The 27030-nt window shown below is 44.7% G+C and overlaps 1 protein-coding gene across 2 annotated transcripts; it reads right to left on the reverse strand.

Moving 5' to 3' along the window:
- On the reverse strand, positions 1-25179 carry efnb2a (ephrin-B2a). 2 transcript variants are annotated; one of them, XM_071484538.1, is made up of 6 exons: positions 25044-25179; positions 24312-24919; positions 13214-13497; positions 4484-4576; positions 3544-3642; positions 1-1963 (listed from the first exon to the last, which is right to left on the reverse strand). In XM_071484538.1, the coding sequence occupies exons 2-6, from the start codon at positions 24422-24424 to the stop codon at positions 1557-1559; spliced, it is 996 nt and encodes a 331-aa protein (XP_071340639.1). In that variant the 5' UTR covers positions 24425-24919; positions 25044-25179; the 3' UTR covers positions 1-1556. The 2 variants fall into 2 exon arrangements, with proteins under 2 accessions (XP_071340639.1, XP_071340636.1); XM_071484535.1 differs by having other exon boundaries at positions 24312-25158.
- Between the last annotated feature and the right edge of the window lie 1851 nt (positions 25180-27030).

The following is a 27030-nucleotide window of genomic DNA, read 5'->3' on the forward strand; positions in this document are numbered from 1 at the left end:
AAACAGTGAAAATGTAAGTAGATGTCCCTGTGCTTTTTTTTTTTGTTTTTTTTTAAAGAGAATAGGAGAGCACCAGTCACACTGATTTTGGGCAGCCTTAATCATCAATGGACTCCTACATTACAGTACCTGGAGCTGTTTCAGCCAGCTGTGCTAACCTCAACTAGATCTTGGGCCTCTTCTTCATCTGATGCAAAATAATGGCAGTAAGGCGAATTGGATTTTTTTTTTTTATTGCCCCTAACACTTTCCTGTGTGAAAAGCTCAGGTTCCAGAGACGTTGAGGCAAGCTCTTGCTACTACATCTGACAGGATACAGCTGCTCTCCCATCTCCAGCTATAACTGTGTCTCTGTGGATCGCTGTGAGGAGTGGAGGCACCAAAAAGGGGTTAAAAGTGCTGCTCTATGTATATGAAAGCCCTCCACTCCTCCCAGGAGCCACCTGGACAGACGGTTTTGCGCCCTCTCAGGGGGTAGGGTGCAAAATTACAAAAATCTTCACTCCTTCTTTTCATGCTCTCATCACTGCTAGCCTCTGTTGGGCAACTTGTGTTTGAATGTCATGTATGACATGTCACTAAAGGAAAAGAAAACCACATATGAAAACCAGATATGACCAAAACAGGATAGGTAAGTGTTGACAGTACAAAACAAAAAAAGAATCTGTTTTTCTGTCCTTAAAACCTTCAAGTAACGTTACAAGTTTTCAGCAAAGCACAGCGTGTGATCTGCTGAAAACGGATCTGGGAATGAGGAGAAATGGTGCAATCCACACTTGAACCCAAAGCGTTCACATTGACTGGTGAGACAGTGTGTCTGCACATGTGGGTGAATGTGTGCATGTGTGATGGTGAGCATGTGGGTGGCAGGGTGAATGGGTGATCTCAGAGAGTCAGTTAGGAAAGTCCCAGAGAGGCCTGGTGTGAGAATCTCCTGGTAAATCCACAGAGTCTCTCTGGCTAGTAAGCATCCGCGGAGGGCGGCCATTTTTTGAGTTCATGGTTAGCCCGTTTGCTCCTTTACCTCTCCTCCTCATTCATTTTTGTCTCTTTCCCCTTCTTTTTCCAAGCAGTAGTCTCTCTTCAGGTGAGGTCAAAAAAATCCTTTTCCTCCTTTCATCCCAGGAAACCTTCACATCTTTACGTCCATTTGTCCTTCCAAAGAAAAAAAACATGCCGTGCATGTGTCGAAATTTCCACAATACTCAGTTCTCCCAAAACAGGTAGCGACACAGGGAAAGAAGAGATTATTCTCTCTATTTCCCAACACTCCCAGAGAGCAGCAGCAGTGACAGCAGCAGGCTTCTCTCCAGCCCTGCACTCAACCCATCCGTCGCCAGCTGTGACGAAGTAAGACGGCAACGTATCAGCACAACTTTGAGAAAGACAATAATGGTGACAAAACATCAGAGCAGAGGAGGAGGAGGAGTTGACAGAGAGAGAGAGAGAGAGAGAGAGAGAGAGAGAGAGAGAATGTTTGTTTGCGGGTGTGCCGGCGGTGCCAGCCAGAACCAAAAAGCTGCTCTGCCCGGGGACTGTTCCAGTTTGTCTCCACCTCAGACTTTGTAATAGATGTTGGCCGGGCTCTGAGGTGGCATCTCCTGAACTATGTAGACCGGGTGGCCATAATCGCCGCTGACCTTCTCGTAGTGCGGGCAGAAGACGCTATCAGCAGTCCTGAGCGGGATGATGATGTCGCTGGGCTCCGAGCCGTTATTGTTCCCGCCACCTCCGCTCCGTTTGGGTGTGGCCAGGGTGCTTAGAGACAGTGTGGCGGCGTGCTGTGGTGAGTGTTTGCGGTGCCGCCGTCGGTACTTGAGCAGCAGTAGGACCAGCATGATGATGATGATGATGAAAATAACGCTGCCTGAGGCGATGCCGACGAAGATGGCCACATCAGAGCCAATGATGCTGGAGGACTTGCCGCCGTTGTTGTTGTCGTTGCTTTCTCTCGGCGCTACATCTGGGAGACAGAGGGAAGCACACGTAAGTAAAATAATAAAACAGCAGGTTTATTTTTCATTTACAGGCAAAAGCTCAGAATGGACCAGTTCCTAACATCCGTCATGAACAGCCACATTCAGGCTACGTCCACACCTCAGTCTCAGTTTAAGAACCGCTCTCGTGCTGTTCATGGATCCAAAAACACTTTGGTTAAAGCTGAGTGTTGCCTTTCATAGAAAGAGAAGGAAATCAAAGCAGTGCTCCTTTCCTGCCTTCCCCTTCTTATTCTTCAGCATCTTTTCATCATGTCACAGTGAAGGTGTGGAGAACAGACTGAAGCCATTTGTATCAAGCACCCTTATTCAAATTCAGCTGGTTGAGACTGCAACCTTGAAACAAGGGCACAGAGTCTGATAGGACATAGAACAGCTCGAGAGATGCAGACAAATGGCACTTTGATAAAAATGCATTTTAAAAGACAAAAAAGTCACTTTGTTTTCTAAATAACAGCCCCATATGGACGGAACTGTGAAAGAAATATTTGATGTTATCATGAGACATCAATTATGAAGGCCAAGCTGTGTTCTGACTTCCAGCGATGGACACTCTGGGTCACATCCAACACTCCAGGGCGGTTGTTTTTCTGCCCTCCCCGGGATGAGAGCATGATGTCTGCTGCTCTTCTTCTGGGCCTAAAAGTGCTTCTGCTGTGGTACAGGGAGTGGACACAGGATGGCAGGAAGCCCGAAGCAAGGACCCTTCCATTGTTTTACAAGGGGATTATGCTACCTCAGACGCTCTGCCCATAGCCCCCGTGTGCCCCTGCCAGTGGCTGAGATGGATGGGACATAAAAAAGCATGAGGGAGGATGGGGGAAAAAGGAGAAAACAAAATGCTGATGTCTGCAAAAAAACAACAGTGCCAGTGTGATTTGAAGAGCAGGATGGCAGAGCTGCGTGCTTGATGTCAGATTTGGGAGTGAAAACACAAAGTGTCAGGCGAGGCCACACCCACAGTGAACCGGGACACAGGGGGACGGAGCACAGGACTGTTTATATAGGTCAGTTTGTTTTGTTCTCAGGCCCTTCCTGTTTCTTTTTTCTGAACACAGCTCATTGCGGAAATTGCCATTGCCTGATTTTCTTCTTGGGAGATTTTTAACTGCAACATAATTGCAGAGATAAGAGCGAGCTGCACGTAGCTGCATGTCTGTCTGTGTTGTGATCCGGCGAAGGAACAAGTATGTGTCTCAACTAAGATCAGGTCATTAAAAAGATTGCAGACAGTGATCAGATCATTTTCCTGAAAATGTCACTTAAGAGGTGGGTTCAGGCTGGAACGGGGCCAGCGTGGAGATACCTTATAAGTCCTTGAGAGGCCAGAGATCCTTATCGGTTTTATGGGCAACATTCAATTACAGGCTGATGAATCGCTGACCTTTCTTTCCTTCACTTTCACACACACCTCAGTGTCTCACACAACCACACACACACTCGCTCGACGCAGTCTGCTCTTAGCTAGCTGAGCAACTGCGCACCCACGTGGCAAATCTTTTTTCGATAAATCCTCCATTCAATTGCCACGGTGCGGTGATCTCACCTGATTTCTCCAGCACTTCATTTGGGTTGCCATCCGAGGGCTTGGGCGGGTAGGGCACTCTGGTGGGGTTGTCTTTGGGTGAAATAGGGTCAGAGGGATCTGAAAGAACGCAGGTAAGACACAAAGGAATTAATCAGTGTGTGTAGTTTGATGTTAAGAGATAGCTCAGGTCACTTAGGTGCTTATGTTTACCCTGGTTTTCATGTGTAGATTAACTGACAAGGTTTTGTCTCAGCAGCAAACCGACTGGGACATCAGCAGGAAAATAAACCAAAAATTGTTGTGGAATGAATCCACTTGTTTCTAAGCAGCTCTTAGCAACACTGGGACTGATATTTAGGCCCATTAATCAGCAGAGCCAGTTTCCATACCTGCTCTTTTACAGCAGCCCCCTCACCTGCAGCCACTCTTAGGAGCACTGAAGCTGATCTCAAGGGCCAAACCCAGGACATCACCAATCTGGGTGGCAACTCATTTATGAATAATTATTGTTATAATTAAGAATATAACAGTGTGATTGTGTGAGATACGTGTTGTGACAGTGTCCTCTTCAGAGACTTGAATGCCACTTAGGAACAGTGGGTTTGCAGATGTCACGTGTGGATCACGAGCATCATGTGTTTATGTGCATCTAAACAGCGTTCAGCAAATATTTCCAGTGTATGTGTGTGTGCAAACATTCACGGCTGTGTGTAAGTGTAGTGTGTGTGTGTGTATGTGTGTGTATGTTTCAGTGCGTGAGGCTTCCACTTGATTAAACCTGCTGCCCCCTCACAGCCCCAGGTGTCATGGAGACGATGGAGCCATGTTGCGCACAGTCTTATGACCTTATTAGGTTTTTTCAGAGTCTCACACAATTTTTGCACAATGTCTGAGCTGCAGTGTGGCTGTCTGCTCATGCAGGTGCTCACAACCGTGATTCAATAAAAACAATACTCACTTTGTCCCACTTTCATGATTATTTTCATGGACTTGGTTTTGCACACTCCCCCCTCCTGGTTGTCGATGCCCTCCATGGTGCCGTTAGAAGTAGCTACAGCAGAAAAGAGAAAGAGGAACAAGGTTAGGTTTAACTGTCACCAGCCCTTTATATACCTCACTGTTATGTATAAGGGGTACCAGCACAGAATGGGGGGGATTTAGTCATGATGGGACAGACGCCAATGCCTTTGTGTTACACGTCACACCTCTGATTCTGGAATGGCAGCATCTAAAAACACACGGAGGCGGGAAGATGCTGGCTTTGTTCGGTTCGGTGTAAACAAGCAAAGGCAGCATAATGAGGGGTCTGCTTAACTGCAATGTGGCGGGATCTCTGTTTAAAAGTCAGCATCTGCTACACAAAAGATGTGATGGAGAAATTGTGCTGCCACATATGCCTGAAGCCTATCTTGGAAAAAGAGCCAGTTCCCAAAGACAACAGAGGCACTGCAAGCCCTCCACTGAGGAAGGATATGACTCACACTCTTTAATAAATTCACAATTCACCCGTTCATCACATCAGTTGTTCCACTCCAGCAGAATATTTCACATCCCCACAGTCAATTAGCTTGAGTAATTGTGACTGTAATATCTCTAACTGTGCTGATGGGCCTCATGAAGGAGGCAGTTAAGGGGCAGAAGGAGAGGGGAGAGAGGGAGAGAGGGAGACAGCCATGGCTATGATGACAGTGGCCATCTTGGCAAGCTGCTAACTTTATTAAAGAACACACTTTTGGAATTTAAAAGCCCTGAAATCTTCAGATCTAAAAGCCAAACTTGCTGCTACAGAAGAAGAAGAGTGAAATCAGCTGACAACATGAAAAACAGGTAGGGATTTTTTATTTTTTTAATGGGCACTTTTCCAGGAGAGTCAGAGGAATTAAGGGAACAGAGATGATTAATACCTCAATAGCTCTTAGATGAAAAGAGCTTAATGGATCTAAAATGTTCAAACGCTGGAGAAAACTGACATGCACCACTACACACTGTGTGCAGGGGACAGGAGCAGATGTTGGGAGAGGAATCTGCTGGGGAGGTGCAGGACGTCCCACATGAGGAAGGAGGAAATAAATGGGATCTATAAGTATATGCTGTGCAGAGCTTTTCAAAATGGAAACTGCCCTTTTGATAAAATAAATCTTTATTTGTGTCAGACTTATACGGATGTGGCCCACACACACACACACACACACACACACACACACACACACACACACACACAAAGCAAGCTGCCCTGCTGAGGCTCCATCAGCTCAATGTTTTCAAGCCCATTAGCTGCTCCTCCGCCTCTGTGCTCGTCTGCTTTTATCTGCACTGCCTCTGGAGGCTGCTGGGCAGAACTGCAGCTAGCTCGGCTCATGAGTGGGACAGGGGGCAGGCAAGGAGGGATGGAGGGAGGGAAATGGGAGGAGGGGGGTAGTAGGGCTTGTGGTCTATCAGGTCGGTAACACAGAGGCTAACGAGCTGCCAGGGCTTAGCGGCTTGGCTTCCCGCCAGTGCACAGTGGCCCACATTCACTGTGACTGCTCCCACCACACCGACTCCCCTCCCCTCCCCTCTGCTTCCCCTTCAGCCTATCCTCCTCTCTCCCCTCTCTAGCACAACACCCCATCATCCCCACTTTCCTCCTCTCTAGTGTGGCCACAACTTTCCTCCCTGAGTCCCCTCACCCCTTAAAGCACCTGCCACCTGAGCATGTCCCCCCTCCCACTCCACCTGAAGCTTTTCCATCACCTGCAGTGGGACTGAAAGGCAGGCGCTTCACGAGATCCTGATTGACACAGCTTTGAAAAATGAAGTTGTGCGTGGTTGGCCACCCTTTCTCTCTCTCTCCCTCTCCTGCTCCCCACTATTACGTTCTTTTCTTTTTTTTCCTCTTCCTCCCTCTAAGCTACTAATCATTTTGATACGAATCCCCCTGCTTCAATAAGACAGTGATGGGAGTGGACACAAAGAGCATGTTAACAAGGACTTCCTGCCTCCCTCCCTCCTTCTCTCCCCCCCCCCCCCACCCCCCACCCCCCCCCCCCCCCCCCCCCCCCCCCACCCCCCACCCACCCTTCTCTTTCTCTAGCTGACCTATGGCTTCCCAGTGGGGACTGAAAAGCACATTACAGAAAAAGCTCCTTAAAGGCTTGTGCTCCTGTGCTTGTGTGTGTACGCAGATGTGCATGTGTTGATTTTCATAAACCTATTAGAGAAACACACATGAATTTTAAAATCCTGTGAGATGTTATTAACCATCTTAACACGTTGACTTTGCTGTGTGATCAGTACACTGATGGTGTGTTTGTGCGCTTGAATATATAGAGCTCAAACGCACTTGTGCTTGAGAGGTCAGAGTTCGTGAGGTGAGAAGGGCAGTGACCTTCCCTGAAGGTGTATTTGGGTCTCATGCAGTACACGTATTGCCTCCTCTTCTTGTCCTCTTTCCCTTTGTTCAATTAAACCATTTAACACATCCACACTGAATCCTGACTGAAGATTTAAAAAAAAAAAAACAAGCATTTTTATTGTGATGTCTCATAAAATCTTTTTCAAACCTGGCTCTAACATTTCCTTGACATTTGAAATAAATGAGGAAAAAACCCTCAATCTGGAGTCAGTTTAAATCTTTAAATTTTCCTTCCCCTTTAAATGCAGAGCAAAACACACGCTCTCTATGCCAAGGCTGCAGTCCAGGCAAGCCTGACTTGGATTTAAACAGAATTTGATTGTCAAATCTGCTAAGGCTGGTTGAATGACTTGGCCCTCCTTGGCCCAGCCAGACAAGGCCAGGCTGGACTGGCTGACAGACTAGCTGGCTAGAGTTGACCAGCTAATCCATAATGCGTGGGTGCGGGGGATGGGGGGGTAGAACTGCTTCATACAGGACCCTCACAAATGGACTCAGTCATCAACTACTGCTGGCTTTGCAGCACCCAGATAAGACAAGGAGGGGAGAGAGGGAGGAAGGAAAAGAATTCAGGATTAACCAGCTACTTCAGCTTGTGTGTGACCTCCTGCAAACACACACACCAAACAATGAGTGAGAAGGAGAAAAGCTACATCTGATCTCCACAACTCCATCTTTACTGTGAATTACAGTCTGCTTTCATATCACTCTCAAATTAGTGTTAACGATGGGGCTCACACACACACGTGTCTGAATACTTCTGTCACTGTGACATCTCAGTTTTTCCTTTTAAATAAATTTGCTAACTTTTCTAAAATTCTGTTTTCACTTTGTCATGATGGGATACTGAGTGTAGACTGACGAGGGGAAAGTTCATTGAAATGATTTTAGCATCAGACTACAACACAACAAACTGTGACAAAAGTGACACGCAGTCTCAAACGAACAGCAGAAATGTGTCAGATGAGTGCACAACGAGCATGCAGCACTCCAACCACAATCCCACCCCTGCCTTGTAAACACACCAAACACCTCACCCCTACCCCCACCCCTCCTAAACTCAATTTACCCTCCTTAACTTAATTTTCTCCTGTTTATCAAATCAAGAGGGTGGAAAATCAGCCAGTGTTTAAGGAGACAGTCAATTCTGAGCTGTAATCCAGATAAAGACTGAGCATTTAACTCTGCTTCCTCCTTCTCCTAATGTAACCAGCAAACAGAGAGACAAACCTGTAGTACTACAGATAGCTTTGCTCGCATTTAGAGCTAATTTTAAAGTAGCAGTGGCTAGTTTAGCTAACACAGCATTCAAAGAGTGGCAGCATTCTTCTCATTTTGGCTTGCAGCTGTTTAACTGTGAGCTAATGTAGTTTTATTTGACATGAAGTTGGACAATGTCTCTTTTTTATGACATTTCATCTTGAACATTTGACCACTGTGAAATTCTTTATATAACTCTGAACTATCTGCAGTCTTGTATGAAAAGCCCAGTAAAAGCCTGAACTGCACTTTGAAAGCTGCTTTGCTAACATTGCCAAATTCTGTGGGTATAATTAATACACAATGCACTGTTGAAAAATAATGTTGGGCGGTTCATAAATACTGGAGCAGAGCAGAGGCATGGCAACGGGACACTGAGGAGGCATCTCAGGCAGACAGATAGAAGGGGAGAGCATTAGCATTGCAGAGAGAGAATGATCAGATGGATAGAATGAGGATGTGTCCCAGAAAGACAGAAAGAGAAGAAGAGGAGAGACAAAGGCAGCTATCATCTACACTCTGAGGATAATTGCTGTGGATGACCATTATCACAGAGCTAGTGTTATGGACCAGTTAATGCCTGTGATAGGGGCCTTCACATACAGGGACACTGGTAGCCCTTAGAAACAGGCCGGGCCAAGCTGGGTCAGCCAAATACCAACGCTACCAATCACCACTGCAACATTTGAAATACATCACTATATTCATTATCATTATATCCACCAAAGTATAAGTTAAATGTTTAAGCCTCAGTTGTTACAACAATGAAAAATGGTTTAATTACCAATTTGGGTTTAAAGGTCCCATATTGTATAAAGTGAAATTTCCATTTAAATGTATTAATTTGTCTTTTCTGATCATAAAGCAGGTCTAGGTTCTATATTAATACTGTGAAAGTATCAAAGCCTCAGTCCACAGAGAAATGCACACAGCCTGTATTCAGAAACTGAGCCTTAAAACCAGCCGTCAGGACTTCTGGAACTTTGTGATGTCACAACAAAGCAGACAGCTCCCACCTGGACCCACCGTCCAATCCTGCAGGATTGGGTTTCTCTCCGTGTTTCCCTGAAATATTTTTACTGAATCAGAAAAGATCAGAGGAGAGACTCAGATCCTCTCTTCTGATTGGCTGACTGACCTGTTGTTACTAGAGCTCCAGAGAGAAGCCTGAGAGAGGAGATTTAAAAAAAATGGAGATTAACACTTCAAATGAAATACCAGAAATGTGTATAATAATGGACCTTTAAATATGAATTTTAGCTGTTTTTAGTTTTTCTCCCCACTCAGATATTATCCACAGAGACATGCTGCTGATGAATCCTGCTATGACATTTCATTCTATAACAATAACAATGCCATCACTGATATAATAATATGAGCCTGGCTATACTAGAGTAAATAAAGAACTGATCATTTCAATCAGACAATACCTAAAAGCACATTTTAAATTCATGTCAACGTTAATGAGAGAAATTTCGCCCTCTGAGCTCACACTAGATTCACAGAACAATCTGAGTAGCAGGGAGGAGACGGGGCTATTTTCTGTTGTGACTGAAAGAAAAGGTGATTAAAGTCCTGATTAAATTTTGCTGTGCATGTCTGCTCTGACTGTGAATTCAGCCTTGTCCTTCTTTTGCCCTCTTCAGCTCATCTCTCTCGTTCCCTTCTGCTTACTGTTCCCTCTCTCTTTAACTCTCTTTTGTTTTCCTTCTCTTTCTCCCTCCTTCCCCTCTCTCCCTCATTAGCTGTCTTTCATTTTTTTTGTCACTCTCCCTGCCCCTTTTCCCTCCTCATTCAACTCTCTCTCTTCACTCTCTGCTTTTCCCCAATCTCCCTCGACCTCCCTCTCTCCCTCTTTAGCTCATGTAATCATCTAGCTCGCTAGGTTCTCGACTGCAGGCCATGCTGCCACAAACAATCACATCAAACTCATCTGCTCTCAACTGGAGCAGCATTGTGCATGGCCACTATAAAAAGGCCCAGAGAAGCACACACACACACACACACACACGGGCCTGCACAAATATAAAAATGTGCATACATACGCGTGGTGACAGAAATCTGCACGATACAGCTATGCCTTCTATGCATGCCAGCAAAAACAGGAATAACATGGAAAGCTGTGCACACACACACACACACACACACACACACACACACACAGACATGCAAACATGCAAACATACAAGCAGGGCATATAATGCACTCTAGCACAGAATTAATTATTTCAGCTGCACAGGAAAAGGATCTGACCACCTGTCAGTCTTTGCTATTAGGTAGTATAGCCAATGCTGAGGCCTTTTGTCACAGTGTTTTTTGAGTTGTGGGGGTTAGCATCTAATCTAGGTCTAGCCCTGGTACAATACTCAACACAGGACAGCGCTAATCCAATTGGTTGAGTCTCAGATCCGTAGCACTGATGTGGTGGCCTTGGCAATTGTGAGAAGAAATGGAGGATTAAACGCTGGTTAATTAATTACATTTCCAGCACTGATTCCAAAAGGCTAATAAAATCCTCGCTGTGAACTTTCTGAGGTGGCGTCACACTCTGATGGATCTTGGACAACAGTGCTGGAAGGAAGGCACGGGTCAGACACACAGATAACAAGCTGGAGATGCTTTCATGTGGAGGTACACAGACCATCTATTAATACCCATACCTTATTCACCAAACACATACACACACACACACATGTGCACCCACAAGCAAAGATTCCCGCTGGATCACTCCAACACTGCACAGTAAAAACCACCATGAATCTGACTGTTCCTACACACACCTCTGTGCATTGCTTTCATTCTGTCTCTCTTTTTTCGGATGTTTATTTGTGCTTCTCTCCTGGTGTTTACTCATGCAACACTGGAGCTTCTCCAAGCAGCCAATTAAAAAAACACAAAAAGCAGCAGCACTAAGCACACATCATAGCAGTGGGCTGTTAAAGCTGCAGAGCTGAGGCCAGAGGTAGCCAAGAAGAAGCAATTAACAACAGAACATGACACACTCCAATGGAGAACACACTAGCACTTTGGGTAGCTGCAAAGGGAGGCAGTGTGACGGCAGCCGGGGGGTGGGGTGGGGGTTGGAGGATTGGGGCTATTGGTGGAGGGGAATTTGCAAAAACTGCAAAATTGGATTTTCCAAATCCTCTTTTTAAAGTTCTGAATTGAACTTTCCCACCACTCTTACTGTTCCAACTTGTTGACTCAGCAGGCTGATGGGGGGGGGGGGGGGGGGGGGGGGGGGGGTTCTGGCATGAGGTAGTGGGAAATTGAATATTTTGAATATTCCCACCTGCACAGACTGTGGTAGAGAGCCATATGTAGAAATCCATGGACAGATGAAGTGAGGAGGGCTGTCGCCTCTGTCATTGCGTGTGTGCACTGGTACAGAGTACCTCCTGAGAGATAATGTGCATGTGTGTGTATTGTCAGCATGTGTGCATGTTTGCACTCACATGTATGCATCTACCTGTCCGGAACATATGATCACCTGTATGTACCTGCAATGGTCTACACTGCATTTTCTCATCCACATTCCTCATTAACCTGAACTTAACCCCATTGTCCAGATTCTGCTCCCCCACGTGTGATCACATTCAGCTGCAGGAGTGCAGGCAGAACACCAGCATCAGCTCATCAATAATTAACACACACACAAACATCATCTAATGTTCTATTTTCCTTCTGTGGGCGTGTGTGTGGATGCTCATGTATGTGCGTGCTTGCACAGATGCACCTGTGCAACGAGTTGCAGTGTTGCCTGTATGATGCTATCAGGCATTTAACCTGTTTTATTTGCTCCATCTTATTTTTCAGAATAAATGTCTGACCTGCTAGACCTGTAACACAGCAAGAGATGCCCAACCATGCAAACATCCTGCGGCCGTGACGCATTTGTGACAGAGAAGCCACCTTTGCCTGTTTGGTTTGAAATCGACTTCAGCAGAACTGAATAAGTGTACTGTGACAGATATCTCTGTGGGACCTCTGAGTGCTGTGAAGGTCAGAAGAAAAATTCATAGGACTTGGCTACTTCTGGCAGTTTAAAGAGGGAGTGACAGTGCAGTATAATTAGTTGTTACCACGTGTGATTTGTAAAACATAACTTCTTCTACCACAATATACGGTTTAGAAAGGATAGAGTATTTTCTGCTCCTCTTTCCTCCTCTCTTCACTCTCATTTCTTCCCCTTCCTTTGACTCACTCAGAAATATGGCCTTCCCCTACTGTGACAGCTCACAGATGGCTGTGGCAGAGCCTCACAGATGGTCCTATCTGCGGCACAACCCCCACCAGTGCCACACAGATGGTTCAGTCCACCTCCAATGTTTCTAACCAGGGGGCCGTCGCTAAACCCAATCATAACTTCCTCCCAGGATGGCATTAGTACATCACAGGTAATCGGCAAAGACAAATGCCCACACCTGCACCATGGGACTGAACGGTGACTCGCCTCTAAGACAAAAGGATGGAGACTGAGGAAGAGCATGGTAAGGAGGTGTTTTGTGATCTGATAAGGATCTCTTGGAAAAATCATCCTTTGCGATTCTCTCAGTTTGCGATGATTAAAGAATTCTCAGATTTGTTTTTCACCTCAAATGCAGCTTTGTTTACTGGTGTTTATATCCTACACTTCCCACAGTATCCCTCACCAACCTTTAGAGAAGGGGTATGACACTGCATTCATCTGTTAAGTATATATGCACATGAAGAGAGCAATGGTGACTGCAAAGTATGAGCAGCTGAGTGCTAGTACAAAAGGAAAGTTTGAAAGTTTTGAAAGAAAAAACCAACAAACTAATGTTTGAATTAAACTCCAGGGTAGCTGTATGGGAGCATGTCGGCATGACACTGCACCAGCTGTGTCCGGCCAGTTAGAAGAACACACAACAACACAAGTAACTCTTAAATTCAAGCTATGTTATAAACACCTGGTTCTTCAACCTCGCTGAACTGTTAAAGACTGTTTTACCCCTTAAATTATGCAAGGCCTAATTTATTATCCCTTCAGGGATGGAGTGAACAGGTACTTACAGATGATGTAGTAGTCCTTCCCCCTGAAGAACTCCAGGCCCCATAGGTTGGGGCTGAACTCCTGAAACTTGAGGGTGAACTTGACGTCCTGGTCAGGCTTAACACAGTTGAGGAGTGGTGTGTCGGCCTTGGTGATGGTGCAGCTCTCCAGCTGCTCCCTGGGCACCATGTACACCTTGTAATACTCCACTCCATCACCCATCCCACCATCCACGCGGGGGCACACAATGTCCAACTTATCCCCGATTTGGGGGTACAACACCACACCTTGGCCTGGCACGAATCTGTAAGGAGAAGCAAGGAGGAACAGGAGAGAGGGAAGGATGTTAGTTAGCTGCAGAATATCGGATGATAACTCATTCATTGTGTGTTTGTGGGTTGGAGTGTTTGCTACTGAGCCTCAATATATCTCGCAAAAAGTCAGACGTCGGACGTGATGTGTGTGTGTGTACGTGTGTGGTGCAGAATAACCCCCACTATCCGAAGATGAAATCACAGAGCTTTCTTCATCGCTGTGGCAGCGATGGAACCAGCGAATATTTCACTGGATAAATGAACAGAGGTGGTGCACCGGATGCCAGAGAAATGGCAGAACAGTGTTAGCATACGAAACAGAAAATTAACAATCAATAAACGCCCAGATTGGTTATTTCACAGCAACAGGAACAGCGGCAGAGACACCATACACACACAGCCAGAGAGCCTGCAGGGCTTTGTCTGGGAGAATAGTTGAATTTCCCTAAATTCTTCCCAAAAGTAAAATAATGTTGCCATTTAGTCTCCAAGTGCTGAGAGCCCCTGCAGCATTCCTGTGATTGCACACGCTCTCACACACACACTCACAGTTGGAGCTGGAGGTGAAACCTTGTATTTAGCTGCTAAATGAATTTGCCCCACTCTTGAATGCAATTTGAAATGTTCACCGCAGACACTGAGGAGGCTTTAAATGGCACATTGTGAAAACTGACATGAGCAAAGAGAAAGGAATGCACTGCAAATATAGACCAATGAAAATGATGCAAATATCACATAAGATTTACATTTAGCCTGTTAGTCGTACACACTTGGGATACTGTGTGTGTCTGGTGTGTGTGGATGGGCCAGGGAGGGTGATGGACCAGAGAAGGAGTGTTCAGCCATGTGAACCGGAGCTCAAACAATAAGATGATTCGTCAATTAATGGATTGATGGAAAATAAATCTGCAAGCACAAATGCTGAACATTACAGTCACATTGGACTTTTCTCCACTGTGACATTTCACAAACTAAACTAATTAGCAGGTTTCAGGTAAACACTCAGAGAAACCAGATCCTGCAAGGTTGGATGGTGGGTCCAGGTGGGCGGGCTTGGGGCATGGCTGAGGACGGTGACTGCTTTGTTGTGACATCACAAATTTACAGCTCATTTTAAGGCTCAGTTTCTGAATACTGAATACTGAATTTAGTGAAATGTGCATTTCTCTGTGGACTGAGGCTTTGATACTTTCACAGTATTAATATAGAACCTAGACCTGCTTTATAATCACAAAAACATGGAAATTTCACTTTATACAATAAAACCTTTAAAAACTTTTATCTGTCAAATTGTTGCAGGTTATCAGCTAATTTATGTAAAATGTCAGAAAATAATGAAAAGAATCTTAGAAGCTTAACTGAGTGAATGGTGAACATTTGACTGATCATTTTGTCTGACAAACAGTTCAAACCCAAAGATATTTCATTTACAATTACATACGTGAGATATATAAATGAAAAGCATAAATTTCATTTGACAAGCTGAAACCAACATATGTCAACATGTTGCTTGATTCATGACTGACTTGATTAATACATGAGTCGCCTTTCAGCACTACTTTTTTGTTCTGTTATTTTCTCCTCGTTTTATGGCTTTCCCTCTTGGAGTATAAACTCTAAATACAAAAGTCTTCAAGTATGGGCAGGCTGAGCATCAAATGAACTTTGACCTTTTTTCCTGGAAGCACAGGAGAACTTAAGAGACATTCATTTGCAAAGCAATGAGACAGAAAACACCACAGTGGTCTGCTCTCTCGGCAAGGACTGAATCTCAGCATCAGGCTTTTGTTTTTGGTATTTTTTCTTTTTTCTTTTGACTACAAACGGAACCACTGCAGGGTGGCAGGGGAGTGTCCACACAGGAGACCACATCGACACAGCTGATCCATAATTAACAGACATCGCTTCTTTTTTTCTATACATCTGTAACATACCCTCTTTGTCTTTCAAACACACAGATGCAGACACATACATTATTCCTCCACCCTTCCCCAACAGCACAAATCATCATCTTTGCTATAGGCATGAGAACATGCACAAGTGACGTGTACACACACACAGACACAAACACATGCAGATACAAAGCACGTAACTAGGCCGAGCAAATATTTTTCCTGCCCCTTAGGGACACACTCAACGGTGGTACAGTGTGTCCAGTGACGGACATGGAGAGAGAGAGAGAGCGAGTAAAGGTATGTATGTCTATGCATTATAGCACAATCTGGAATCATCTTATGTGTGTGTGTGTGTGTGTGTGTGTGTGTGTGTGTGTGTGTGTGTGTGTGTGTGTGTGTGTGTGTGTGCGCATGCATCTGGAGGAGGAAGGGATGGGGTGGGCAGGGGGGCGGGGGGGTTACAGCACCGGAGCAGAGAGAGAGAGAGAGAGACAGAGAGGAAAGGTCCTTACAAAAGCCTCGGGGGCTTCACTTCTACACAAACACTGAGGAGCAGTGTGTATGCATTAGCCTTGTGTGTATGTGAGTGTGGCTGGAAGCACTCGTTCATGTGTGTATACACAGAGGTGAAAGCATGTATTTATTCATGTGCTTATTTTAAATGTCTGTGTACACGTGTGTGCGATTTATTGTGCATCTGTGTCTGTGTGTGTGGCCAGTACTGATCTAGAAGTGCCTCATTACTCTGCTTCCACGCTGACAACACAAAGAGGTGAACAGCAGATCCCTGTCCTGCAGCTCTGGGTCCTTATCGCCATATTTCATGATCACAGACATAGGCTACATCCTCTCATAGCTTATAGCTCATATATGTTATAGCTTATATGAGCTTATATGTTATACACATAGGAAAATTTGTATATGTTCATTAATTAAAATATCTATGATGATTTTTTATCTCCTATAACATGTAACCACATATGTTAACAATATTCACTATATATACTATATATACAAGTATATATACAGGTTTATAAAAACAACATATAAAAATTCTGTATGCTTATCTTTTTCTCATTCGTTTTAAACATGTCTATCTTCCCATTCTGGGAAAGTGGTCTTAGACTTCTGGACCCTACTGTATATGATATCAACATATACAGTATGTATATTGACACACATACTGAAAGGCTTTGGGGTGGATATATATTTACATAACACATGTCTACATACAAAAATATTTATAGTTTGGACTATACACGTATGTCAATATGTGAAATAATAGGTTTCATATTTAATTTTTACATATGTTTTTGTTTTATGTGCACATATATTTCATACTGAAAAGTCAATATATAAATTGAAGTATGGGATAAATGTATGAATTTGGGGTTTCAGGGGCAGTTATGAGCCACCTATGTTATAATTCCTGAATAAACTGCTGTACAGAAAGAGCTGGTTTTGGCATGAAACTGCCTAAAACCACCAGTTGTTGTCATTTCATTTCTGTTCATGTACAGGTTCAGTAAATTATTTACAAAGTGTAAATGAAACTGCTTTAGACGTGTAGGTGTTTGTCACTGGACGGAGCTCAGCCTGCTGCCACCTCTGCTGCCTGTCTAAGGTAATGTGAGCTCCTCCAGCTGCAGATTGAACCTACAGATTAATGTCAGTGATCTCATCTCACCCTCCGAGAGGAAGCATATACCACGGTTACACAGCTACAGTCAGCTTTAGGTAGATTTAGTGGTGAGGAATAAATGTGGCCAGTGTGAGGCCCTCACAGAGGCAGAGGCCCCACACCTACTGTAGATACACATCCATGGTGAACAGAAGAACAACTCCTCTTCTAATGACAAACTTACCTTTCAGTCAGTACTATCAGCCAGACCATCACATCTGCTCTGCTAGCATGAATGCTACCTCTACAAGAAGTTGACGACTAGCAAGAGAGCAAATATGATTAAACCAACACAAAGCTAATGCACAGGGACAGCTGTGTCCCACACACACACCCACACACACACACACACACACACACACATACACTGCAGGTGCTCTCCGTGTGTTCCTCCTGACAGAGTTTAAGGTGCAGTATCATATGGACTGAATCCTGTTCTGACAACAGTGAGACCTGCCTTCACCAGGACTAACACACACCATCCTCTGTACAGACTCTTGTATTTTACACAGCTGATTTACAGCAAAGTGCTGTATGATGAAAGCATTCAATAAAAAATTGAATGAAATTGTATGAATGTGGGTTTAAAGATAAGCTGCCAAGAGGCTGATTAAGGGCAAATATGAACGGTTCTGAATCGTTTGCAGAGAAAACCAAGGAAGGAGTGAGAGAAAAACGGCAAGGAGGGACAGAAGTGATGAATACAGAGACATGTTGAGTCGGACACACTTTCATTTGTTCTGCACCTCCCTCCTGCACCGTCTCCTTCCCCTGCCTATGTTTTGCAATGGGTAAATGTGTGTGTCAGATACCAGACACCTGGCTCAATGGCAGCCATTAGAACAAAACACCAAGTGCACAAGGTCACACGGAGGCTGAGGAGCCTGACGGGAGGATGGAAGGGGCAGGAAACAAATAAAAGTTTGCTCTGCCAACTCATGATTGTAAATGCATCTGACTCCCACCCACAGGCCCCTCACCTCAGTTCAAGGCAAAGTTGGCCCTTGACCCTTCCTGTTTCCAGCCCTCCTCCTCCTCCTCCTCCTCAACTCTTCCTCAACATGCATTGTGTACTACACTTTAAAATAATCAATGGCAAAGTAAAACTATTGAAACCTGCGTCACTACTTTCAGAGCAGTCTGTCCAACCGTGCACGTGCACAAACCAGAGACCAACCAGCGATGCAATCACACCAGCCACACACACATGCGCGTGCACACACACACAATCGGATACAGTGTAACAATGTAAAGAGTATTATGATGTGTAGATTAGATGAAACAAAGAATCTCCAGCTGATTCCTGCTGGTGTGAAAATGTGATAATATTCAATTGACTGAAAAGTAAAACTTCACATCAGTTGTTATTGAACAGAGGTGAAGATTAATTCATTAGTTGATTCAGTACATTTTAATAATTAATAATAATTAATAAATCATATGTTAAGTCATTTATCAAATAAAAATAAATACAATAACAAATGTGTTGTTTTTAGTCATTAAAATGTGGATTTGCTGCTTTTCTGTGTTTTATATTGGTGTAAACCAAATGTCTGTGAGCAAGACAACTGGAATCAGCTTTTTAAGCTGTATGGACGTTTGATGGGTATTTTTTTTATTATTTTATTTTATAGACTAAACTACTAAACAAAGACAAAAACAAAAATAACATAAAAGTCATTCTCCAGTTTTCTGTCACGTCATGCACCATTTGTTCTTCCCCATGAGGGCAACACTTGTGTAAGAGCGTAACCCTGCAGAATTTATCATCACAGCAGGTGAGAGAGAAAGAAGGAAAGGAAAGAAAGACAACAGAGACACATACATTCGTGCTGCTCTTCTTCCTGTTCTGATCACAGTTTGTCCCTCTGTCCTCCTCCTCTTCCTCCTCCTTTTACAAACACTCACCGCCAACTGTCCTGACGCTGCTGTCAGCTCTGTCGGCCCGCCTCATTTCTCTCATCTCCAACCACACCACCGGGCCATTTGGTGGGAAGGTGAGAACAGCCACAGCTGCCTAAACTCTCTCCTTATGATCTAAACGTTTCTGTCAGAGCTACAGAATTTTTTTTTTTTTAATCGTTTTTTTCTAATGATACGGCAAAATCAGACAGTTGTAATGTCCTACCAACACGAGGCTCTCAGCTTTTCTTGGACAGGATTTCAAGCAACGACTTCTGTTTGTGGTTGCACTGAAGTGGATGTTTAATGGTGTTGCACTGAGGTGGAGGACACAAACCCCACAACAAACAGCGACGCTGTTTTGTTAGTTAATGATCTTTTTTTGTGGAATACAGAGCTGTTTGCTTTGGGTTGAGGGTTGTTGAGATGTTAGAACCAAGTAGCAGTGAAATGAATGCAGTGTTGCTCCCACATATGTCACTGCTGACGCAGGCACACAGGTGGACGACACTCACTGGGGGTCCTGGAGATCCCAGAGTCAGTTGCCAGACCACATCTGTTTTTCTCGCTGACCTCCTAACCACCACTCTTCACCTTTAGAGTTGGTGTCTTTTTGCCTTTTTTACATTATTGGGGTGTATGTGTCTGTGTGTGTGTGTGTGTGTGTGTGTGTGGAGGGGTTGGGGGGAGAAAGGAAATGTTTGGGGCAAACACAGCAAAGTAAAAAAAGGAGGAGGAAGAGGAAAGGAGGAGGAGGACTGTAGACCCACTTCCTGGGGTTATAACCACTGCATCTGTCACCAGTAAGAAAAAAAAATGCAAAATAAAGTTAAGATACTTTTTCCCTCCCTGCCCTTTCTTTCTCTCTCTCTCTCCCTGCTGTCACTGCAGGAGGTTCCTCTGCCTCTTCTCTCTGTCAGACTTTCTGTTTAAACCTTTTAAACCATTCTCTCCCTGTGGCCCTGAATTTATGAGAAAACAGAGTGAAGTGAGGGGAGGGTGAATATTTACTGCAGATCAAGAGCAACTGTTTGACTCTGAATCCCAGCTGCAATGCAAGGATTCATTATAGCGGCGGACAAAAAAAGGCCAAACTGGGGCATGGTAAGGGTTAATCCTGCCCCACAATTCTTTGCAGCACCCCGGCTTTCGCCCTCTGTCGGCTGAGGGGACAGAGGTCTTTAGGCTGACTGTCCCCCTCTCCCCCCTTTGTCCTCTCCCTGGTTCTGTCTGTGCTCCGTGCCTTTGGCCCTACCTTTCATCCTGTAATCCAGGCCTATGGGATCTGAGCAGGCCTAGACATAATTATCCTCCTCGCCCTAAGGGGCCCCGATGCTTTCTTCTCTCTCCCTCTGTTTCATTTCTCTTGCTTTATTCCTATTCTTTCATTCCCTGTTCTTTTATTACACTATTTTAATCATAAACTTTTCTCTTGGCAGTAATCAGGAAAGAGCCGCATCAACCTCTACAACCGCAGCAGTGTGAACTCTCTGTCGAACACGACGGCAGGATTCCATCGTCTCACCCTCCATTTTTCCCTTAGCCTTGTTGCCGGTCGATGCAGCTTAATTAAAGCAACTGATCTCTCTCTCTCTGAGCTCAGAGAAAGAACTGAAGAAAAGAAAAAGATGAAATTCGAAGCACTGTGGGGATTTTTGGAAGGAGGGATAGTCGGAGGAAGAGGGAGGGCATCGTTACAACACACGGCCTCATCAGTCATTCATGATGGACCTGCCTCTCTATGCCCACCCACCCCCTCTCTCCCACTTCCTCCTTCTCTCTAACCGCCCCCCCCCCCCTTACATTCACAAAAGTACCCACAGAGGTGCCCCCGTCACTGCCCGGTCACAAAGGGCCTTTGGGCTTCTATGTAATCTCTTAATGAACTGCAGTGGAGGAGCGGGAGCCCTCCTTTTACATAAACCATGTAAAGCAGGCCTCTCTTTTGTTTCTCCCTCCCAACTACAAAATGGATTACCACAAGAAGGAGGTGTGTGTGTGTGCGCGTGTGTGTGTGTGTGTGTGTGTGTGTGTGTGTGTGTTGGGGAGATTGGGGTGAGGGGGAGGTGGTGCTGGGGGTCACTCTTTTTTTTTTTCCTCAGGAGTTTCATGTGTAAGGGTCATAAACTAGTAAAGCACAAGCAATAATGATATTTAATTGACATGGCCACAGGCCCTGTGGGGAGGGGGGGCTGTTTTTTGTAATAGATGCACACACACTTCATGAACACACACTCGCACAGGGTGAGACAGAGAGAGAGCGCCTAGCTATTTCTTTATCCTCTCCCCCAGCCCGCGCACACAAAGGCATTAGACTGGCCCCGAGCCTTCGCATTTCTAACATTCATCCTTCCTTGAATACTCAAAGAGGACGACTAACACAAAGTAAAGGAGCGGTGCGGAGGCAGGAGCAACTGGGTCTTTCGAGCATATTGCTGACCTGCTGAATAAATATTCACACTTTGAGGTTCTGCGTTAGCGAGGAGGAATAAACTGCTACACAGGCCTGAGGACCTTCATCAAGCTGTGAAAAGGGGGAGGATAAAAGTTTGGGTGTCATTTATTCAGCTGACACTCACAATAAAGTTATTTATCAGACAAACACTGAGTGTGAAAAATGGGAAGTTTGAAAATTCTACTAATTTGTCCCCTCTCCACCATCAGCCTCTCCTCTGTGGTAAATGAGTAATGACGGAAATCGATAAAAAAAGAGAAAGATTTCAGCTTCATGTGAAGTATGTTTGGTCTGCTGGAAAGAGACAGGGAGCTTTATGAACTTACTGTTCTCCTTCTGCTCCTAAAACAAACTGGACTCACAAAAGGACATTGACTCAAAAAGACAGAGGTGTCTGAGCACACAATGATATCACTCCCTGAACTCCTCACCCAGACACAACGCAAAGAATGCACACATGCACAGCTAACCCTGCAGAAGGCCTGCTGCATTTGTGGCAGCCTGAAGCTTAGACCTGCTCCCAGGTTGGACACACTTTGCTTTTTTTTTTTTTTTTTTTAAATGACAGACTCATTTGCAGAGTGACTGCATCTCCAAAATGGAGAGGGTTTCTTGCTCTGGCTCTCTGAGAGAGTTGGACTATTTTAAAAGCACAAAATGACTTGATGGCTGATCCCTGTATAGATTATAGAAGAGTCTCCATACACAGCAGGATAAAACACATGCATTCTTTGCAGTTTATTTGTGATGTGATCTGCCACTTTGCTTTGCCTTTACACTTCAGTCTCTCTGCGTGTCACACTCCAGCAAACGTCTCCAGCTCAAACCCTTGTTTTTGTCCCATACTCTCCACTCAGGTTAAATGGTCATCAAATAGCGCAGTCTGCACTACACGACTCAGAGCTGTTTGAGATGAAATAAATATGAACCTCTCTCCTCTATCTCAAAATGAGGTGAAAAGTAGATTGTAATTTGGTTCGTCGTTAAGTGCACAGCCAGGACGTGGACGCGCCTACACACAGAAGGCCGTAGAAGTCAAGGGAACCGGAGCTGAGTCCTGCAGACGCCGCGGCAGATCTGTCTGAGACACGCAGGACGCAGACAAAGCGCCACAGGTTTCTGTTCATTTTCAGCAGCCACGCAACACAGACGCCCGTTCGACCATCATAACGTCTCTGTTGTCCAGACGCCACTGAGGAAGAAACAGGGGACAGAGAGGGAGAGAGGCTTTCTGGCTGTACCAGAGCCAAAAGCTGAATTATTGAATGACTTGGAGTTTGGCCGTGACGAAACGGCCACAAAGAGGGGCGCCCCCCGCCGGGCTTCAACCGGGGGTGTAGAGGAGGAGAGGGACACCTTTTTTTTATTTGAAGAATAGAGTTTAACCGCCTTTTCTTGGCCTGTGGGGATGTGAGGCGATCGGAGGGTCCACATTAGCCTATCTCAGCTCGGTGGACGTGATAGAGGAGCAGGGCAGGATGGGAGAGCACAGGTATACAAGGCCTGTGTCTGTTCGCAGCCCACAGGAGGTCACAGCTAATGCATTAATGAAACACATACACAGCACTGTCCAGGACATCCTGAAATCCCACATTCAAATGCGCCCAGCTCCGCTGTTGTGACGCGTTACATTCATGCGCCTGACAGCAGCAAGACGCGGTTGGAAATGGTTGGAGGGCAGCGGGTGGAGGCGCACGGCGGTCATATGAAACTTTTCATCTCACTAACTATTTTCCATCATAATTAGCTCGAATAATAATAATAATTCCCTGAATGATTTGTATAATTCTATCAGCACAGAATGCTGGGTACAGCCGAGGCCCGGTGAAGCGTCCCGCCAGCTCCAGGAAGCCTCCGCCTCGTCATGTTAAAGCACAACTAGGATTAATTTCCCAGCTATTTCTCTCATTTCTATAATCTTCATTATGAGGGATAAAATAAGATCCAAAATGTGACCCTGAACAAACACAGCAGACAGGCCTGCTAATGAGCTCAGCACAGCTTCAAAATACCTGCTTCGTCAAATGTATGTGGACACGTTACAAACACGAACTATAATACACCGAGCCGAAGTTATTATTTACCGAGGAAGCGAAGCGTAAAATTACCTTCAAAATTTAATTTTACCCCCCCTCCGCCAGCCACATATTCCTCCGACTGAACAGAAATACGCCAATAAACAACAAATAATTGATGAATCCCACAAAGTGCTGAGCTGCCTCCTCTGAGGCGGGTTCGTGTGCCGCTGAGTGCCATCAGAATGCGCGGCCGAGCGGCCCGTCGCTGTCCACTGCGCGTAAATATTCCGCCGCGACTACAGGACACAAACAGCCGATTTATCTGTTGACGCAGGAGGCGAGTGGTTTATCTTATCTTAGCAGGTGAGTTGGATGAGTGTGATGGCTTGTACGTTTTATGCGTATTTAGATTGTGTGGTCAAACCTGATACTTCTCAGAAATAAAAAACCTAAACTCAGTTCAAAACGTGTCAGAGCGGGCGGGGATTGATTTGGGATTTTACGACTCATTAAGGTTAGCTGGGGAAGTCGGCAAACAAGATGAGCAAACAATATGCGTTTCTGTCCAGACGCGGTTCCAACAGATCGCCGCTGTGCATTGTGGAAAGAGACTGTGACCGCGACAGGGGAAAATAAATTAAAATAAACTCCGATACTCTGAGAGCTTTGTTCTACTCGGTGTGTTCTCAGCTACCTTATGTTAATTCTTGTTATTTTACGCACGCAAGCACACGGCAGCGAACAACAAACATTAAATTGCCTGGTTTTTCAGCGGAGTCTGGTATGAACTAGTCGACACACGGCGAACGGCAGCACGGGAGCTGGTGATCAGCGCGAATTGTGTTCCACTTACTTGGTATTTGTTGTGTTCCAGTAGATGGACTCCAGGATGAGCGCCCGGCACAAGTCCACTTTGAAGGCAATAAACAAAACTCCAAAATAATATCTCCACATCGAATCCCCCATGGTTAACCCTGCGTGCTTCCGGGCGGTGCACAATCCGTCTCAAAAGAACCAAATCTATATGTCAAAAAAAAAAAAAAAAAAAAAATCAGACGACAAGCGCACCACAAAGGGCTGGCCGCGGCGATTTCTTCACTTTATATCCCGAGCCAGTGGGGAAGCGCACGGACCACAAACCCCGGTCAGAGCATCTCCAGAAGAGAGACCTGCTCCAAAAACCAAAAGCGCACGGCAGCAGTTCGCAGAAGCAGACAGTGCGTTAATATTCTCCTGTGTTCACAGCGCCGACTTCAACCCGCTGTAATACATCCCTCAGAGAGCTGTGGACCGGGCGGCAGAAGGAAATCAATACAAATATAAATCCCCCTGCGTTTAAGTCCAGCAGTGCACGCCAAAATCCAGAGCAGCAGCGGCAGCAGCAGAGAAAAGGACAGTGATGGCTGGTGGAATGGTGAGATATTCCCCTCTCAGTTGGTGCTGGTGGTGGTGAGCAACAAACTGTGGATGACAGCGCCGAAAAATGAGAAAGGCTAAAACAATGAGGTCGGATGGTCAAAATTAAGAAAATGAGCAAATATGAGAATGGAAGAAATCAAAGGAGCGGGAATGAAAATTCTCATACTAGAGGCCCGGGAACAAGTGCTGCGGCTGAATTCTGCGGATCCGTCCCAGACGCCCGCAGACACGCGTAGAGATGAAGCCTCAGCGACGCTCCGAAACCTGGATGGAAAGTAACTGCAAGGGACCGCTACTGTGAATATTTGGTGGAGTTGGTTATATCCAGGCCCCGCCCCTCGCCGCAGCTGATTGGTCCCTCGGCGGGAAAGTCAATAGGAGCTGTGCTGTCAGTCAAAGAGGGCAACTGGTTCAGTACGGTGACTAGCGGTGAGCAAAACAAGAAGAAATTACAGCCGAATTCTGTTCATCGGCAGGTGGAATAATTCAACTCTAACCTGAATAAATGTCATTTCTGTCAAAACACGATTTAAGTAAAGTGTCATAGGCTACATGATATCGTGCACTACTATAATTAGGAATAGGCTACAATAATTAAAAAATATATATAATAAAGGCGAATGACAGTTAACAATAGCCAGATGTGTACCGGTGCTAACACCTCAGCAGCTTCACTGAACTATCTTCATGTACCTGTATTTATACTTTATGAAAAACATCATAACTCTCAGACAACAAAACGCGGGTTCTCGTCTGTGTGGATGGGCCCATAATGAAAACATAAGGCTCACACACAAGCCGGTGCAGAGCCGCTGTGCTGCATGTGTCTCTGCTGAGGGCTACAGAGCAGTTCAAGTTTTTTCGAAAGGCAAGAGCGCCCACTAGCGGAAAACCCGCGGCAGAGACGGCTGTGGACAATCAGACACATTACAAATATGTTCAGTTTTACATCTAAATGAAACTTAAACATCACAAAATAAAGTGTATTCATTAATAACAAATAGAATATATCATTATCATTATCTTATTCAAGATAATGATATATTTATTTTTTCCGATGCAGAGACAGTTTTAAAGATGTTTTCCCATGTTCTTTAAACTTGTAGTAGTTGTGAAAGGTTTTGCATTTTTATTTTTACCTGGATTTTTTACAACATTGACTTTAAATATTATTATTGGCATTACTTGGCTCTGTATTGATGTATAATGGCTCTGAAGTGATTATTCTAGCTCAGGCCTACAGTAAAGTTCCTTCAGGGCCTAATTGGAATGACACACATTCACACTTCCTACAAACACTGAATTTTTAGTCAGTGGCCTCTAATTTGACGAGCGCACACACACACACACTCACCTCTGTCAGTTGTAGATTACAGCTCTCCCATTGTGTGAAGTTTTGGCACTTTTTAACGACTTAATTCGATCAGGGCGTTTTGAAGGCAGCCGCTGCGGCTTGTGACTGTTTGCTTAGCCAATAATCAGGCTGGTGCAACACCGGGGAGATAAGTGAGAAGTCCGGGCCCACCTTTCTCCTCTGCGGCCCTGGAATAAACACGGAGAGGGGCGCAGGCTTTCACCGCAGACTCGATGTTTATTGCAGCTGCGCGTACATTAGATTAATTTAATTCAAACCCGGGTTAAAGGAAAGGCCAGTGACAGGCTATTAGTTTAACACGACTGGCATGTGCGGCTCTGACTTTCACCAAATATTTATTAGGTTAATATTTCACCTTCTTTACTGGCTGCGGACCAGCGGGACATCTCTGAATGATTTCTACAGAGACTTGAATAAACTGTATGGAATAAGTTTTTAGAGAGATTTGAACGACAGGATAGTTTAAATTGACTTTTAGTGTTCTCCACACCTATATATATATATATATATATATATATATATATATATATATATATATATATATATATATATATATATATATATATATATATATATATATATATACATACACACACACACACACACACACACACACACTTTAAAATATTCCTAAAACATGTTTGTTCTTGTAGTCTCATTTAAAGTCTCTCTGTCATACATTTAACTGTCTGAACTATAAATTGTGTAGCTCAGTCCCTATAGCCTGTTTTAATTCCATGTGAAGTTGAACAGTTTTGTTGTGGCCTTAAATTATTTT

Source organism: Trachinotus anak, unplaced genomic scaffold (genome assembly GCF_046630095.1).
Source record: "Trachinotus anak isolate AG129_WGS33_773 ecotype Australia unplaced genomic scaffold, CSIRO_AGI_Tana_v1 ptg000001l, whole genome shotgun sequence".
Taxonomy (NCBI): domain Eukaryota; kingdom Metazoa; phylum Chordata; class Actinopteri; order Carangiformes; family Carangidae; genus Trachinotus; species Trachinotus anak.

What these genes read in the sequence shown, in the direction of transcription:
- efnb2a (XM_071484538.1), bottom strand. Translation starts at nt 24,424, where the DNA reads ATGGGGGATTCGATGTGGAGATATTATTTTGGAGTTTTGTTTATTGCC. An exon ending in GAAGGACTACTACATCATCT is followed by an intron (nt 4,577 to 13,213) that starts GTAAGTACCTGT and finishes TTTCTGCTGTAG; the next exon opens with CTACTTCTAACGGCACCATG. An exon ending in AATCATGAAAGTGGGACAAA is followed by an intron (nt 3,643 to 4,483) that starts GTGAGTATTGTT and finishes GCGTTCTTTCAG; the next exon opens with ATCCCTCTGACCCTATTTCA.